The following is an 18,178-nucleotide window of genomic DNA, read 5'->3' as shown; positions in this document are numbered from 1 at the left end:
AGTAGAAACCAGACGGCAAAGTGTCCCCGGGGTAGGAGGGAGGTAAGAAGAGGCAGGTGGCAGGTGGAGACGAGTCATTCGAAGAGCCCAGAGGAAAAGGAGGGACAAAGTCTGTGAACAAAGGCTGGCAGATGTGGCATGAGATGGGGGCTCGCAGGGGCCTGGGGCAGGAGCCAAGTCTTTCTGTCTGTCCTAAGTACACCCTGGATCTTTCTGAAGACAGAGAGACAGGACCAAGACGAGAGGCAGATACAAGGACGGGTGGAGGTGGAAAGGGCTCGGTTCCAAGACTGGGGTGAAGGTAGCGATCTCAGAAAGGGGGAAAAGTGGACCCTGCTCCCTTCACTGCTGCCCCCCAAAGCTGCTTTCCTCATTCCACCTCAACCCCCCCTTCCCTACCCGCTCCCTCCTCCCCGTGACTTTCTGATATACTTCTCTAAGGTAAATAGACTTGGGAGAAAAACAGAATGAAAGTAGGGAAAAAAAGGACTTCTAAATAAATCTTCCCTTTTTTGTGCTTGTCAATTGACTCTTCCAAACCAGGCCTGAAGCCCTGCAAAGGCTAAAATGACATTTTCTATTTGGTCCTCTGCAGGGCCCTGCACACAGCAGGTGTCCCATGAACATGCTCTTTGCTGGGCACTTGTCCTACAAGCCTGCTCAAGCGAGGCTGAATACTCACCAGCAGTTCCTTTCCTCTGCACCCTGACTCCAGCCCGTGATGCAGGAACTAGGAAATGGGACCCCCCAGAAGAGCAAGGGCAGCTCATCCTGTGCGGAACGGCCAGGCCAAGCAGTCACACCACACTCGAGACTCCTCAAGATCAGATTCAGCGGCCATCAGGGTACAGGATGCCCAATTCCATAGTCTAAAAACTTTCAGCCACAAAGCCCATCTGCTGGGGCCTCCTAACATTCAATGAAGTGACATTCCTGAGGGTGCCCAAGTGTGTGCATACCTGCAATACACACCCCTGCCCACACTTGCTCACACTGTCTGCCACAGGAACCACACCCAGCACTTGGCTTCATCCTTTCAGCTCAAGACCACTGATTTTGTAGGGAGAACCTATGCTCCAAATGTTGGGTCTATACCTCAAGCAAAACAGAAAAATAGGTCCAAAGAAGGCACAGCAATTTCTGCCTCAGCAATGCCCGCCGACATCTCTGCTGCTAAGTGCTCTGACAGTAGAGAATTAGAACCAAAATTTTTAATTTTCAAATAAAACTATCAAAGGAAACATCCACTCATAATGGTGGGTAGAATCTGCAATATGCCTGAATGGGGGGAAATACCAGTGCAGATAAGCACAAGAGCCTGTGTCCAGACAAGGAGGTGGCCTGAATGGTGTGGCAATGGTCCTACAACTTGATCACTGATAGGTGCCTGATGACAGAGCACAAGGACTGCTTCTAAAATTCTGTCTGCAAAGTCCAGACCACGTTCCCTAGAATGCATGCTCACGAAGTCACAGGGCCAGAATCAAGCCCGTGGGACAAATAACTGATGTGGGAAAAGATCACTAGAGGCTAGAATTTTTCCAGCCTATTTTTCCAGAGAAAAACAAACCGGACTCCCCCAAAGGGCCCAGCTTTCTCTTCAACTGGAGATTCCAGAAGCTTAAATGTTCCATTAGTACGTTAATTGGGTGTGGAAGAAATTAGAGAACGCAGGAAGGGAAGATGAAGAGCCGGGCAGTGGGCACCTCCACGGCAGAGGCTGCACCACAGGAAGTGCATGCAGAGGGCATGGTGAAGGGCAGAGGCAGAGGTGGCAGAGGCAGAGGCAGCCAGCACGCAGGTTACGTTACCTTGATGGGCTTGCATTTCGGGAAGGGCCTTTTCTAAGACTGCTAATGCTTTTCTATGGTAATCTGCTTGGGCTTCTAATAACTGAGAACAGACCCACATCCAAAAACAAAAGTAATGTTAGCACTGATGGACACACACACAATGGCTGAGCAAAACTAAAAATAAAATCTTTTGCAAAAAAAGCATCAACAACAATTTTTACAACACTCTAACATTCTGTCAGGGCCAAGTCCTTACCATGACAAAGAATTTGCTGTACTCCCCTTCTTTGGCCATGAAGCTGTACATGTCTGCTGCCAGCTGATCCTGGGTAAGAGACGACAGGTCACTGAGAAAACAGAGCTGAGAGAAACAGCCTCTGGAATTAACCTCTGGGAGCTCCTAGTGCTACGTGGGGTGGAAACAGCGCAGACGGATCATCCATCAGCTGACGTACAACTCGGTGTGGGGACAACAGAAACGAATGAGAAAGCCTGTCACAGGTGGACAGGGAAAGGCCTCTGGGGTACGCTGCTCAAGCACCAGGTTAGGGGGCGAGGAGAGAGCCCCACCTATACATTACTCCCGTAAAAAAAGGAGGAAAAAGTGTTACATTTTTATTGCCATCATTACATAAACACATCTCTAAAGAAAAAAAAGAAAATTAGAGACAGTGGCTACCTGTTGGGGGCAGTGGAAATCAGGGAGGATGACAAGTGCGCAAGAAAAACTTTACTGCATGCTGTTTTATACTTTTGATGTTTAACTAACATAAATGAATTATATAAAAGTAAAAAGTTTTTAAAAAAGTGATAGATTAGGCAACTGGATATACATATATACGGCCAACTTTCATATATGCACACATTAGAATTTCATATATATATATATATATTTAATATACTGCCTTCCATTTTCAGCATCAAGGTGCACAAAATTATATGAAGGCCCCTTGTTTATTTTTTTAAAAAAATCTGAAAATGCTAGTTAGGATTAACAGACTTTCTTTTAGAACTGGTAAAGTAACAAAGTAGATTCATGGATCCCCACCCCACCCCCCAAAAAAGAGAAAGAAAAAGACAAAGCAAGAGAGTATGGAGAGGGAGGGAGGGGAGAAAAGACAGGAAGGAGGGGGGAGGGGGGAGGGGGAAGGGGGGAGGGGGAGGGGGGAGGGGGAAGGGGGGAGGGGGAGGGAGGGAGGGAGGGAGGGCCTGACATGAACAGAGCCTGGGAAAGGCCTGGTGTGAGTCTGTGCTAATTTCGGTAACCAAGGTGTTTGAGTCTAGCTGTCATATGGGACCAGGGGACAGAAAACGAAGCCTTGGGCTCAGTGAGGTGAGGAACTGTAACTGAGACAGATGCATGCATGTCACCCACAAAAATAACATTTCTGAGGAACAGTACTCTCAAGAAACAGTAGATTAGGAAAATCTCACTAAGCAGACATGAAAATAACAGAGCATATCTGTTTTGGATTGGGCTCTGGGTCTAGGACAGTAAAACATTTCCCTGAGATTTCAAAAATACAGACCTGCTTTCATGAAGGCTGTAAGTTTGAGTTTGACTATATGTGTGGTCCAGGACTCTTCAAACTAAGAATGTTGAGTTAACAATGGCCAATACTGGTAATAATATTCCCCAGGGAGACTCACTCCCAAATCCCCAGGAATCTCACAGATAAAGTCCCTCTTAAAATGAGCTTACAATACAAAATTGCAAAACAGAGGAAACAACCCACCATAGAGCACACTCCCACCACTCTCCCAAAAAACTCTGGAAAACAAAAACTGCCAAAGACTTAAAATATGCACATATAAGCAAAAAGATTTCAAACCCTAAAAATAAGTACTAAAAAAGAAAAATGTGCTATAAAAAAAAGAGGCAGCCTTCAAGAATTAGAACTTTAGAAATGAAAAATATAGCTAATGAAATTTTAAACTCAATGCAAATTAATTAAATGGCAGATTAGACACAACCAAAGAATCACAGAACTTAGATCTCAGGAAATCACCCAGAAGTCAGCATAAAGAGAGAAAGCGAGCATATTTTTCTAAGCTGTCACCTCTGAAATGACAAGCCACGGTGTGGAAGTTTAGAGGAAAGACATCAGCCATAATGTACCCAGTTCAGACTCCCCAAACCTCTAGCCAAAATCATGTCCAATAAGCAGCCAACAGCCAAGACCTAGGTTAGACCAGACACGGTGAGACTGCCATATTCTGAATAGGATAAGCCAGTGTGAGGCATGACTGGAAGTTTAGTTTTAATTCTTACTCACTGTATTATTTTAAATAAGCCATTTTACTATAGTTAATAATCAAGGTTTGCTATCTTGAAAAGCGAATTATAGCTTGACCCAAATAAACTAAAATATGACAGACCTAACGCAATCCAGTGGAATAAAGAGGTCATTTTTGGAAAATGATGAACAGGAGGAAAAGTCTAAGTTGATCATCCTATCATCAAAGACCTGTGTCTTTACCAACTCAAGCAACATTTGGAATAAACCTCTGTTTTCACAGATAAATGCACAGAGAATGAGATCACTTAACCATCTAACCAGGGATTTAATTTATGAGATATAAAGTTCTACTCCCAAATTATAAACCAACTGTCCTAGCAACATTTAAAAATAATCCTTCCCTTTCCTATGGGCATATGATGACCCCTTTACTATAAATTCAATCTTTAAATATAATCATATTTGTTCCAGAAAATCTGATTTTGCATTATTTTAATGGCTGTAACTTTATATGCTATGATTTTTCTTTTTAAAAAATATATCTTTATTGATTTCAGAGAGAGGAAGGAAGAGGGAGAGAGATAGAAACATCAATGATGGGAGAGGCATTGATCGGCTGCCTCCTGTACGCCCCCAACTGGGGATTGAGTCCACAACCCAGGCATGTGCCCTGACCAGGAATCGAACCGCAACCTCCTGGATCCTAGGTCGATGCTCACCTGCTGAGCCACAATGGCCAGGCTCACCTATTCTTTATTTTAAATAAGCTAGGCATTTTTGTCAAGTTTTAAAAAATATTCTACTTGAAGTAATGTTTTATTCTGATTATAAAGGAATGTAGTCTTAGAAAATAAAGAAAAAAATGAAAACCACCTTTAGTATTATTAGGGTACTTCAGACAGAAATTATGTAAAACATTAAATAATCTGCAACACCTGACCTCTCATCCCTCATTCGAAACATGAGCTCTCACCCTGCACTGCTCCACCCGGCCCCCGGCCTCGTCCATCTCCTCCTTCAGGGTGTCTATCTTCGATGGGAGCCCCTGAAAGTTGGTTCCTGAAGATTTGTGAGCCTGGTTCCACCTGCAAAACACAAGGGGAGCCAATATTTGAGAACTAGCTGTACAAACTCAATCTTAGGGACCTCAGGGAGATAGACGCTTTCCCTAAAACTGATTCTACCTGGGACAGGTACCCAGAGAGTACCTAGGACACCAGCTTCAATCCAAGTTTACCCTCTAAGGATGGAAAAAGGCAAAGGAGACATGAGCTTCCCACCATGACAGGATCTCGTCGTGCTAGGAGTAGCTGTCTGCTCCAAGCAGAACTGACCTCATCTTGTCTCACACAAGCCCCACTGCTGGAGATCAGTTCATGAAATCCCTTTCCTAGTGTCGTCATGGGATCCTTGCCATGAAGCACCTCCGCTCTCCTGCTTTGATTGGGAGTGTTCGCTGTCCCACCGGGAGTCAGCTCATTTCTTGAGGACTCCTAGGACTCTTCCTACTACCATCCTGGCAAGTAACAGCCTGAGCTCCAGCCAGGCAGCCAAGTACTTAGCAATGGATAGCTATGGAAGCACTTTAAGAATTAAAGACACTTGTAAGAATGAATATTCTAAAGACAAACCTACAGCAAATCTGAAACATAACATGGAATACTTATATTTCAAAGTGAAAATGACCAATGAAACAAGATTATACTGCAGCAATAATATGGAGGTTCACGGGGCTGGGCAACAACTGATTCGTGCATTTAGTGGAGTGGTGACTCTCCCCCCTCCCCAGCGAACAGCAATTAGTGGTGCATATGACAGCCAACGGCAGGTCAGGAGCCAGGACAGGCAGCACTGTCTCCACTTTTATAAGTCTGCAGTAAAAGCACCTGACACAAGGAAACTCAGGAAGTGAGCTGTGGCACCATGTCTGCCAGAGAGAAATAATCACGCCTGCTTCACAGGACTGAGTGAGAGCTAAGAGCTAACAGGCAGGTGCAGCTCAGCCACATGCTGTGTAAAAAAATGTTTTATTGGAGCACAGCCGCGCTCATGTACGGCCTGTCCAGGGCTGCCCCTGTGCTACACCAGTAGAGCTGAGCAGGTGCAACGGGAACCATGTGAGTTGCAAAGATGAAAACATTCACTTCCTGGCCCTTTACTAAAGTCTGTAACCGTGTGATAAAGTAGAAGGAAAGACCTGGCGGTGGTGCCCGCTTCCCTATTTCCGACTCCCAGGCTCAAGGAGACCCCCAGGTAGGTCGCTGATGCAAATATGCTTGAGGGTGGAGCGGAGGCTGTGGCCAGGCCACGAAGCATCAGACGGTCATCAGAGAGCAGCCCTCTGGGTGGTTAGTTTTACAGAGTGCTTCCCTTCTGAGCACAGCATCTGACTGAGGTGATCATAGCTACACGGGGTTCTGACAATGAGGGCACCCCAGGAGCTGCAAAGATCACAGATCTCATTACTCCCACACTCTGCTCTGCCAGAAGAAAAGCTCTCAGAACTGTCTGGACCTTAAGACACTCAGATTTTTTTTTTCTTCCCTGTCTCTCTTCGTTACTGGCACAGTAAGACCAGGCTGGCCTAACACCATTCCTCCGGCCATGTTTGGGAGAATGAGGCCAAAAAGCAGGTGTCAGCAGGTCAGGCAGGTGACCCTGAGACACTTTTGTCTGTCCACACAGCGTCCTATCACCATGCTGGGGATGGGAGTGGTGGCAGGGAGGTGACATGCTGCTGCATTACTGGTTTCTCTTCCAGCTTTCCCTTACCTGGCTCTGACTGAGTCCCAGTCTAACACCAACTTGGCAAGCTGCTTCCGCTGTTTTTGGATGTTAGGAATCTCCACCTAGAAAAAAAACACACCTCACACCAATTGGGATGAGCTTCAGGTTTCTGGCTGGACATTTAAAAGTGCGGGATTTATTTACAAACTTTTCTCTTAGGCAAAGGGTTATGAATGATCAATTCACTCCCTGCACTTCCAAAAAGAAGTGAACGTCAAAGGCACTGACTACTGTTAAAGGTTCAGACAGAAGAACCACCTGCTGCCCAGCCTGCACGGAGACACCCACCTCTGCTATGCCACACAGGGGGTCCACAATCTCCTTCTCAACAAAGACCTCGTGCTGAGAGAGTTCTAGAGCCAGCTGATTCTCGGCATCTCCACACGTCTCTAGCATCCTCCTTCAAAAACAAGATGCCCCACAACAAACACATGTTCACTGAATAGGCACCTCGTGACCACAGCGAGCCAGTTCTGCCCTCCCTCTAGATGACAGGAGCACACAGACAACCCTGCCCATCCACTTCCCCTGACCCACACAGCGCCTGGCTTGCATTCTAAAAGCAGCGCCTCTTACCCCAGGAGAGAGTCTTCCAGCTGTGCCGATGCCTCCTGCATGTTCTGGGCAAGAGCTGTCAGAGGGAGCTTTTTCTGGAAGGCAAAAGACAGTGCGTTTTTTTATTAGCGGCCACACCCATTCTATTACCTGCTCCAGATCATCATTCACTGGTTTCTTCTCCAGGCAAACCACACAGGTAAGAGACAGCCTGTGTGGGTGTGGCTCTGGTCTCAAAAGTTAGGCTCTGTGTCAGTCTCCCCATGCCTGGAATATAGGGATGAGAGCAGCGCGAGGTCCCAGGCTGTCGCTGACCTGAGGAGATGCTCAGTACCTAAAACTACCTAGCTAAATTTCCAAAGAAACTTTTTAAAGGTTTTTCAACACAAAGCCACCTATTTTCCTATCAGAGATTTGTTTTTCAGTTGGAAATGACTATATAATCATCTGATTAGTGTTCTAACTGCACAGTCAAGGAACCTGAAGGCTGGGAGGTGGGATGGCACAGCCAGGCACCCAGAGGAGGGAAGGCAGAGCCAGACCTCGTGCTGGTGGTCTGAGCCCCGGGTTATTTTTCCACCACTGGCATATCTCAGAATGTAGGTAAAAGAGGAGGGAAAGGAACAAGTTGGTTGGTTACACCACCACAACCCACTCACAGAAACTGCTTTCAATGTTGTAGTGTCCCATGTAACTGCCTTCCCCCTAGAAAGGGCTCTCCCTCTAGACCAGGATCCACCTCAGTAGGGCACTGTGCCCTGACCTCAGGCATGTCCCCTGCCCCCCATCTTTCCTGCTTCTATCTGACACGCTTACACCGTATTTGCTTGTATTGCAGAGAATACCTCTGGGAGGCTATATAAGGAATACTGGTGGTTCTGGAGAGGCAGCAGGGTACTGGGGAAACAGGATTAGTTGAGACCTCACTTTATGTTCTTTTGTATATCCTGAATTTTGACCATGTAAATGTATAGCCTCTTCAAAGCAGTACATTAAAATTTAAAAGTAACAAGTACATTTACACCTCCCCTCTCCCCCATTACTTTCCATGAGTACCAGGCTTCCCCTGCCCCGTGCTGGCTCCATGCTGGATGAGGAAGACCTGGGAGAACGGGCAGCCTGCTGGGATCGCAACAGAGGGCGAGGCACACGCTTGTTTCTAATCCTCAACAAAGGTATTTTCCCACTGCTTTTCAGGCGGCGGGGGGGGAGGGGGGCGGAACATCCATGGGAGAGAGACACATCGATGGGCTACCTCCCGCAGGCGCCCCAAACAGGGCCAGGGGTCGAGCCTGCAACCGAGGTATGTGCCCTTGATCTGGAATCAAACCCCGGGCCCTTCAGTTGCGGGCCGACACTAACCACTGAGCAAACTGCCTAGGGCGCTCACACGTTTTAGTCATGCTGCCTCTCCAAGAGAATTTCATGTAAGTAAACATAATAACCAAGAGAAATATACTTGGTGCAACCCCAGAGGTCTACGGGTCCTTGAGAAGAGTCCCTGTTGGTATCATTCCAGCTGCCAGCTGTCAATAATGGCCTGTGGCTTCTCTGTTCTGACCCCAAAGCCACAACAGTCCTGTTTCCTGATGTCCAAAAATAAGGACATTCTGCTTATTTAGCACGTGAGCTCATTAAAGAAGATGCTGTCCACCAACATCAAACTCCTCCATGGAGAGGGCTGAGGCCTCCCAGGCATGAATGGCTTTTTATCACCAGGACTCACTGAAAAAGCTCTAAAGTCGTGATTTATAAAATGCATGCCAACTGCACAAAAAGAAGCAATTCCAGATCTGATGGAACATAAGCTCTGCCATGTCCATGGCTTGGGCTGAGGCCACTTGCCTGCCTCTCTCCTCAATTCTTGCCTGTTCACACGAGTGGGAGTTACTGGTGGGGCTCTTGGGGGCTCCTCCTGTATTCCCTAGAGCCCTAGAGACTACTGTAACTTTCTCCATATCATATAACCTCTTCTGGTCACCTCTCTCTTATCATTTCTATGGTCACTCCTCCTTCCCTCTCGTAGAGTGCAGACTTCCTCAGAGCCTACTCTCGGGCACTTCTGTTTGAGATTGGAAAAGGAAGCCTAAGGCATTAGGTTTTAGAAATGAGGGCCAGGTACCCTTGCCACTGCTCCCTGGAATATGCCCATCACCTGCCACTCATTTCCCTCCTTTACAGCTAGGATACCTCCTCCTCCAGGAAGCCTCACCTGACTACCCCTCTCCTCCTCTGGTACCCATTCTTGGCCCTCCCATAACACCCTGGGCATAATTTGTTTAGCATGTTATTTATAATTACCCACGTGTGTGTATCTCCCTCACCAGGCCATGAGCACCTTCAAGGTGGAGACGACCTGCTGTTCATTTTATACCTCCAGCACTTGTGCACAGTATGTCTTGTTCCTTCTGTGTCTGCTTTGAGACACAGCCCAGCTGTCACGTATCTTCATTAGACATAAACAAATGAACATTTATCAAACACCTCACTGTGTAAAGGACAGTGGCACACAGCATGGAGGAAGGAAGCAGAGACAATGGGACTGATGAGGGAAATCAATCAGATTATCAAGGGTTTAGGTCAAGCTGAAGAGCTTAGACCTAACCCAGGCAAGGGAAACAGGATGTCCCAGACAGGCACTGCTGGCACTCGTCACTTCTTGCAGAACTATCCCTCCAGACACTGCAGAAGTTTGGCATCTTGGCCCCTATACTCCAACTGCCAGTAGCGTACCCGTCCCTATGACAAACCAAAACTGTTTTTACTAGACCTTTCTAGATACCCCAGGAGTGCAATGTGTCCCCAGGAGAACTAAATGAGGGTTGTCTCTTCCTTTGCTTTTAAGGCAGGAGGATGACAGGATCAGCCTGTACTCCAGGAAACCAATTGTGGTGATCAGGCTGAACACAGTCTGGAAACGAGGGGTCAGGGCAGGAAACAAACTCCAAGGGGCCTACAGCAGTTCAGTGAGAGGGCGGTGGGTCTCCCATTCAGGCGGGGTGGCCAAGCTGGGGCGGAGGTGAGGAAGGCAAACACCACTCACAGAGAATCACAGGACTTGCTCATCAAGCTGCTCTCGGACAGTGCAGGCAAACTGAGGGGACATAAGATACCCCGCAGTCTCCAGCCTGCATGCCAGGGGGGTGGAATTCAGTCACCACAGAAGGAAGAACTGGTCATGTAGGGAGGACTTTCTGCCTGGCTGACAATAGTTTAGAAGTCCCTGTATATACAGTGTATACAGCATCAGTTAGAAGCCATGAGACTAGAGCAGGTGGCCCAAAGCATGTGACTGCGAGATGAGGACAGACCTCAGGAAACAACATACAAGGGCAGGCAGAGTAGAAGCCATGGCAAGAGGGGAGGTGCGGTGAGGGCAGCACCAGTGCCCTGGGCTGATACTGAAGGGCGGGACCTGTGGCAGCCACTCCTGGGATAGTAGGTGTATGCACACCTCCGCCCCTTGACATACACACTGCAGAGTGCTCGGTGCTGTGGGACAGGAATGACTCAGCTGTCAAGATGCCCTATAAATGTCTGTAGAAATATAAAACAAGGGTGACACGGGCCATCTTTGCACCAGCCCTTCCTTTTGAGACACCTGGTAATAAACTTAACGATATAGCAAAAAGGCTTCTCACTCCATTAAGACAAGCACTGGAAGCCCTGGCCAGTGTGGTTTAGTTGGTTGGGTATTGTCTGGTGCACCAAGAGGTTGCTGATTCAATTCCTAGTCAGGGCACATGGTTGGGTTGTGGGCTCAACCCCAGCAGGGGGCATGCAGGAGGCAGCCAACTGATGTTTCTCTCTCTCCTCTTCTCCCTTCCTCTCTCTAAAATCATTAAAATCATATTTTAAAAAAATAAAGACAACCCCTGGAAAAGATGCTTCCTACTCCAGCTGGACACACACAAGCGAGAGAGAGCCTGGGAAGCTGCGGACAGCCAACCCACAACTAGGAGGGGTGCACACTTAGGGGTCAAACGGACACTGGAGAAGGGGGACAGAGGAAAGACAGACACTGGGCTTTTGGTCACGTCACTGAAATGCTGGACCAAGCCTTACCTCAAGTCCATCTCAACTTGTGGATTTCTCAGTTAATAAGCCAATAAATTTTACTTTCTAAGTGAGTTTCAGACAAGCCTTCAGCTTTTTGGCATCACAGGATCCTAACTGACATGCCCATTCTCTAATCAATGACAAGTGGTTCAAGTCAAGAGCACTGGCATGGGCAGGGCTTTCAGCTCAGTGATGTCTTAAGCACAAAAGAATGTGAAGGGCAGGCAGGTGTTGTGAGCATGGATGTGATACAAGGTACAAATCTGCAGGTGAATCTGCTGATGCTGCCTGGGGAAATCCAGCCCATCCAAGAACACAGCCACTCACAACCCCGGAAACTCACGTGTCTCCTGTCAGCATCCGTGCCATGCTGGCCCTGGAAGCAAGCCGCTAGGCGCTTGTGAGAGTGGTGGCACATTGACCGCACTGCATCCAGGCGCCGCTCGATCTGGCAAAACAGAGACATGGGAGCCATTTGCAGGGCTCAAGAACAAACTCAGCCTCTTCCTTCTGTGGTGTCTGTACCGGGCAGTAAACGCACCCTGCGGGCAGATTTGTGGCTCTCGGGTGTTCACTGACTCCAGGTTTCTCACTACTGACACCAGGCCGGATAACTGTGGGCCGTGAGCAACTGTCCTGTGCATTACAGGATGTTTGGTATCATCTCTAGCCTCTACTCACTGGATTCCCATAGCTGTGACAACCAAACGTGTCTCCAGATAATGTCAAATAAGCCCTCAGAGGGCAAAATCACCTTTGGCTGAGACCCACTGACCTGCCTTCCTCTGAGGGTTTTAGGTCCCTAAGAGGCTGAATCTAAACCTGCCCTCAGAAACAGCAGTGGCAGCAAAGTCACACACCACATACAGCATAAAGGGACAAGCCACAGGGGCTCAGCAGCTCTCTCCTGCTGTAGCAATGCAGCCTTCCACGCGGGACAGCAGGCAGAAGAGACACCATGGAATGCCCTGCAATTTAACCTCAGGGTCAGTGTTTTCAAAACTATTCCTTATTGGGCTTGGGGTGGGAGTTTGTTTTTGTTTTTCAAATAAACCTCTAAAGCAGAATGGCAACCAGTAGTAAGAAGCACTGACTTAGGTGACCCTCGCATCATGATTAGCTTCCCCAAATATTATTGCTGGGCTATGGCTGTTTATGGCAAAAGGAGCTGTTTACAGGAAAGAAGGAATGCCAAAAATGTGTATTCTGATGATTCATTAAAAATGAGAGCAGGCCCTTAGGGATGCTTTCTATTTTAAAGAAAAATCAACAAATTTAAAGTAGAATACACTTTTACCCCAAGACATTCTACCCAACAAGACAGTTCTGTCCTCCGTCTCTAAGGCCCTCATGGCACAAGCAGCTTGCGTCCAGAGGCAAGCTGGCGGGTAACCAGGGCCCCGGTCTGGAGGCACGTTTACACTTAGCAGCAGATGCCACATCAGCTTCCCTAAAGCTTACAAACATCAGAAAACTAATACACACTCTTCACCTGCCACAAAAGCATAGGGAAAACCCCCAAAACTCCATTTCATTTTGACTCCCATTTCCACTAAAATGTACAGTCTGCAGGGCCAGGGCCTTGGTTGCTTTGCTCACTATTTACCCCAAGTGCCTGGAACGCTGTCTGGCACACGAATGGAAAGCGCTCACATAATATCTGTTGAAAGGACATGTATGTACTGAGTCCTTGTGCAAGGTATTAGAAAAACAATGGTAAAAAAATGGTGGTTCCTTCCTCCTGGGAATCACACTTACCCTAGGAAACAACAAGCTACATAAAAAGGCAGCCTCTTCAACTGCTCTCAAGGACATTCAAGAAATGATGCAGAACTGCGATTCTTACTGGTATGCTGCAAGAATTTTTAAAGCCTGCAGTACCTATTTAGTCAGGGGCAATGACCTCTTTCCCTTTAGGTTGTCAAATTAAAAAATGACAATAACCAACAATAACAGCCATCTGGTGTAAATGAATCAAAATTATATCTTTTTTTTGTCAGATGGGCAAAAAATGTAATTTTTTGGGATGCCACATAATTATAGTAATTAGTTTATGTGCCATGACATTAAAAAGGCTGAAAAATCTTCCTGGCTGGTGTGGTTCAGTGGTTAGAGCATTGGGCTGCGAACAAAAGGGTTGCGGGTTTGCTCTGTCTGGTCGGGGCACAGGCAGGAGGCAACTAGTTGATGTCTCTCTCACATCAATGTTTCTCTCTCTCCCCCTTCCCTCCCATTCATTCTCTCTGAAAAGCAATGAAAAAAATATCCCCAGGTGAGGATTAACAAAAATAAAAACTAAGATAAATAAAAATTTTTTAAAATAAAAAAATAAAAAGGCTGAACAGCGCTGACATAGGAGGACACAGAGCAAGTTAATGGAAGTTTCACACCAAAAGCAAAATCATCTCTGTAGCCGCAACAGTGGGGAAAAAACTACCAATCACCATTCAGCATAACCTTGTGCCAGGCTCCACCCCTGACTCTCCACATCTAACTTATTAAACCCCAAAAGCCCTGTGAGGCAGACACAGCAATTACCTGCCTTTTAGAAAACGAAGGCACCGGGCAGTTAAGTAAATCCCTGAGGTCACAAAGCTAGGCAGGGGCAAACCTTGAGTTCGAATCCAGGTAGCTCACTTTTAAGCACCACTCTCCTTCTTTACACTTAGAAACAAGAGAAATGAGGAAAACATCTGTAGCAATGGCGGACCTGGCGTGGATATCTGTGTTGTACAGTAAGAAGTTCCTAGAACCTGGCACACACTGCAGGCCCCAGCAGACGTTTGGGCAAAGGGACAAGACCAGATGCCATGCCTGCATCCGGAGGCCTGGGCCTGGGGCTTGGGGCCTGGTCTCTGGGTCCCAGCACCGTGAGGCTGTGCATCACTGAAGTGGGCATGGTGGGGAGCACCAACACGAGAGCCAGTGCACTTAAAGCTCAACTGCACCCAACAATGGTTCTGAAAGTCTGAGAATGAGCTGGGAATATACGGCAAATAACAATGAGGAAATACTAAGAATATGATTCTTTAACAAAATCCTTCTAACCCTTGATGAAAACTTCTAGTCCTCAAAGAAAAGAAAAAAACAAGTGTTCTTAAAATAGTCTACTGCCGACGGCTGTCGTAAGGTAGGACCCTGGGCACGATGCGGTGGAAGCAGCATTTTTAAAAATTACGCTCCTTCTTCTGCAGGAAGAGACAGAAAGTCACCTGGGAGCAGGTCTTTGGTCCTCGGGGACTCCCTGGACCAGGCCTGCTGCAGGTTATGGAAATGAGAGGCAAGGAGACAGGTGGAGGAGTGCCTGGTGTGGGTGGGGCTGGATGCGGTAGGGTGAGGTGATGTGTATCAAGGATCTAGGGCCTTCTGGGAGAAACCCAGGCCCCAAGTTAGGGAAACCTATTGAGAGATGGAGGCGAGTGGCCCTGGCTCAGGTCCCGGGCAGGAAATGCCCCTCCCTACAAAGAGGAAAGAAAGTTTGAGCTAATGACTTCAGGCCACCCACCACGGTTCTGATACATCCAGTCACTGTCACTGAGACCCTGAGTCCCTCAGGGCCCAACTCAGCCCAGAGTAGGGAGCCAGACTGTAAGAGGGAGCAAGGAGTCCAAACTCTAGGTTGAAGCCAGTGGGGCCTCTCTCATCAAGGACACCATCGCAGCAGCAAACTCAGTCACTCCACCTGCCCATGACCTATGACCAGGTCACAGCGCAAGGACAGGACCAAGCCAACCAACCCCTGCCCCCACTCCAACACCTGGCGCTGGAGAGCGGGACCAGCCCCCTGTGAACTTCACAACAGACACCAAAGTTTCAGATCCCCTTCAATACCATGTAACTCAGAGGCTATTCTTTCCTGCTCAAACCATGCTAACCAATTTTATTGTTTCAGGTTAAAAAAAACCCATAAGCTTCAGTTCTCACCTATGAACTTTTTTAAACATGCCTTTAAAAAGAACATTTTTAAAAGACTAAATTTAGTTACCTGTAACAGATCTTCACTGAGGACTTCTGTTTTCTCGGCTCTGTAGGAAAAATTAAAAGTTCAGAGTTAGAGATCCAGAAATGAAAGCAACTCAAGATAACTAATAATTATTACCCCAGAATTTAAAATAAAACAGGCAGAAATGAATATAACAAGGGGAGAAATTCTACAAACTTTTACGTCAAGGGGCAACTTAAGCAAAACCAAAACCAAACAAACAATGAAAAAAAACCACCAAAGTTTACAGATAATAGCTCCCAGAGCTCACTCACCTCAGGAGGTTTACCTCAGTAGTTCAGGAAAAGCTGCTTCCTTCCTAGCAAGCTCTGTACCCCAGAAGCCCCACGGAAACCCCAGGGGGAGAAGGCTGCCCTGGAGAAGTTTGAACCTCAATTCTAAGACTCCAAGTCTGAGTTTCACAGCCATGCTGAACCCAGTTAGTCACAAAGGCAGGGGCACTATGCAGGGATGCAGGACAGTAACAAACCGTGCACCCTCCCCCGATTTCTCATCTTTACTTTAAAAAGTTATTTTCACAACTCTCCCTCTTTCTTGCTTTAGGACTCCTGTTAATGCCACTGACCTTCCAGAAAACCAATATGGTGGCCAACAACCAGCAGAGGGGCTATGGCATCCAGACCACAACTTTGTAAGAAGACTTCTCTGTAGCTCCAAAGGGCAGCATGTTGCTATATTATACCCAGAATTACTACAGTCTGAGTGCCACATGGACTCCTGACTCAAATAGCAATTTAAACCAAGTCATTTAACAGCCCCACCAAATTCTCTTAGAAATTAACGAGGACATTTCCACGAGAAAAGAAAGTCTGGTGCAGACCTCACCATGGGGGAGTGGCGGAGAAAGGGAAGGCCACTGCTGAGCCAGACATCCTGAAGCCTTTTTATAGACACACTACAGAATGGAAGGCCACATATCTTGCCCATGAACTAATGTGAGAGAAGGGAAAGCCATGTGACCAGAAAGTGAATGGAACCCCCTAAAATGACCTCAAAACTGCTGAGCTCCAACACTGGCTGTGACACCGTGTCTTCTCTGGCCAAGACCTTGAGACCCAAGCAGGGCCCTGTCCACCACCACAGAATCCTGACACCTTTCCTCTGCAGAGTAAGTGTTCACAGAGGAAAGTCACAGCTCCTCTTAACAAACAGCGGCCCCTCGAACAACTTAAGGGTCAGGAGCACCAAATTCCCGCATAGCCACAAACCCAGGTAAGTCTTCACTCTCCAAAACTAACTACGAATAGCCTACTTGACTGGGAGCCTTACCAAAACATAAACAGTCAACACATATTTTGTATGTAAGATGTACTATATACTATATTCTTACAATAAAGAAAATATTAAAAAAATCATAAAGAAAATACATTTACAGTATTTATTGGAAAAATATCCTTAATTAAGTGGACCCATGCAGTTCAAACCCAGGGTCAACTGTATTCCTAAATTCAAAAGAAGAGATTCAGAGCAAATGTGGCCTCTAATTCCAGTGTGCGCTATTAGCAGTGGTACGCTAGGGGCTGGCTCAGGAGAACCACATGTGTGCATCTTTCCCTAGCCCCTTGTTCAGTGACCTCACATTGGTAATTTAAAATAAAAAATAAAATATAATACAAACAAATATTGTTTGCAAACAATATAAATCAGGGCTTTTGGGGAGTGGGAGGGGATTCAGATGTTAAAACATTTATGAGCACAGCACTGCAATAGCCACATACACAAAAAAACAAATGTAAAAGCAAAGCAAGTATTAACTTCAGAAACAGAGTCCATCAGAAAGAGAATCGTAGTACACTACTATGCTCACCTTCAAATAACTGATTCACTATGATAATATATCAAATAGTAATATATCCAAAAATTGTAATGTAACTGTATTGGCAGGATAAGGGACCAGAAGCACAGAGGAAGGTTACACAAGAGCCCTAAACCCTCATTTATCATCATAAGAGGTCAATAAGTTATACCTAAGCTTCATAACTCAAAGGGCAGCAGTTTACACATATTTATAAACATGAATCGGTAAACGCCGGAACAAACAGCTAAAATTAGAAAGGAGTTGAGGAATCTCTTTGGTTGAGGAATCTCAATTGGGAGAGTGGGGTGTGTGTGGGAGAACCCACTCTACTTTGTGATAAGCCTTTTATGATTATTTGATTTTCTAAACTACTCAGATACGTAGTTTCAAAATTTTAAGAACAGTACATTAGTTACATTTTCAAGTAACATGCTTGATCTGATTTAAGTGAAGCATAACTAACTCTAACTTTAAAGCATTGGGTCCAACTGCCAATCTAACAAAAGTACGACAGAACACATCTCAGAGTATCCAAAATACAAGGCAACTCAGCATATTAATTTTCCTATTTACAAATTAACAAGTGGACCCTTTGCTTTAAATTTAGGGGCCTTTTACCTGAAGGCTGGAGGCTGAAAAATATGTAGAACATATATGAATATGTGAACATACTGTTCAAAAATAAGTTTGGCACTATGTTTCCCGCCTTTGTGGACATTTTGTATATTGCATTGATAAAATTATTTTTAGAATAAAATTATTTTTAGAAAGAGATCCAATGCATCTTCTTAACCAGATTTTAGGGTTTACTGAAATTATTTAAAATGACCCATAATCAGATTACTTTTTCTCCCAGCTTTACTGAGGTATAATTGACAAACAAAACTGTATCTAAAGTACACAATTTGATGATTTGACTTACATTTTGAAATGATTACCACAA

General features: G+C 46.1%; 1 protein-coding gene across 9 annotated transcripts in view; it reads right to left on the bottom strand.

The window, feature by feature from the left end:
* The window catches only part of ARHGAP17 (Rho GTPase activating protein 17), an 81,915-nt gene that overhangs the window by 31,612 nt on the left and 32,125 nt on the right, over positions 1-18,178 (bottom strand). For 8 of the 9 annotated variants that reach the window (XR_013998508.1, XR_013998509.1, XM_081133145.1 and 5 more), the window contains exons 2-9: positions 15,420-15,459; positions 11,778-11,882; positions 7,397-7,470; positions 7,109-7,220; positions 6,806-6,882; positions 5,007-5,118; positions 2,050-2,118; positions 1,812-1,893 (exon numbers count right to left, since the gene is read on the bottom strand). Coding sequence is in view for 7 of the 9 variants with exons in the window: in XM_081133145.1 (XP_080989271.1) it covers positions 1,812-1,893; positions 2,050-2,118; positions 5,007-5,118; positions 6,806-6,882; positions 7,109-7,220; positions 7,397-7,470; positions 11,778-11,882; positions 15,420-15,459 (671 nt within the window). In the remaining 2 variants the exon portion in view is untranslated. Of the gene's footprint in view, positions 1-1,811; positions 1,894-2,049; positions 2,119-5,006; positions 5,119-6,805; positions 6,883-7,108; positions 7,221-7,396; positions 7,471-11,777; positions 11,883-15,419; positions 15,460-18,178 lie in introns of those variants that run through there. The other variant, XM_081133149.1, reaches the window with a different exon arrangement.

The sequence above is a fragment of the Miniopterus schreibersii genome (genome assembly GCF_964146895.1).
Source record: "Miniopterus schreibersii genome assembly, chromosome: 3".
NCBI classification, from domain to species: Eukaryota; Metazoa; Chordata; class Mammalia; order Chiroptera; family Miniopteridae; genus Miniopterus; species Miniopterus schreibersii.
Note: the sequence above shows the minus strand (reverse complement) of the source record. Positions and strands in the feature narration are given on the sequence as shown.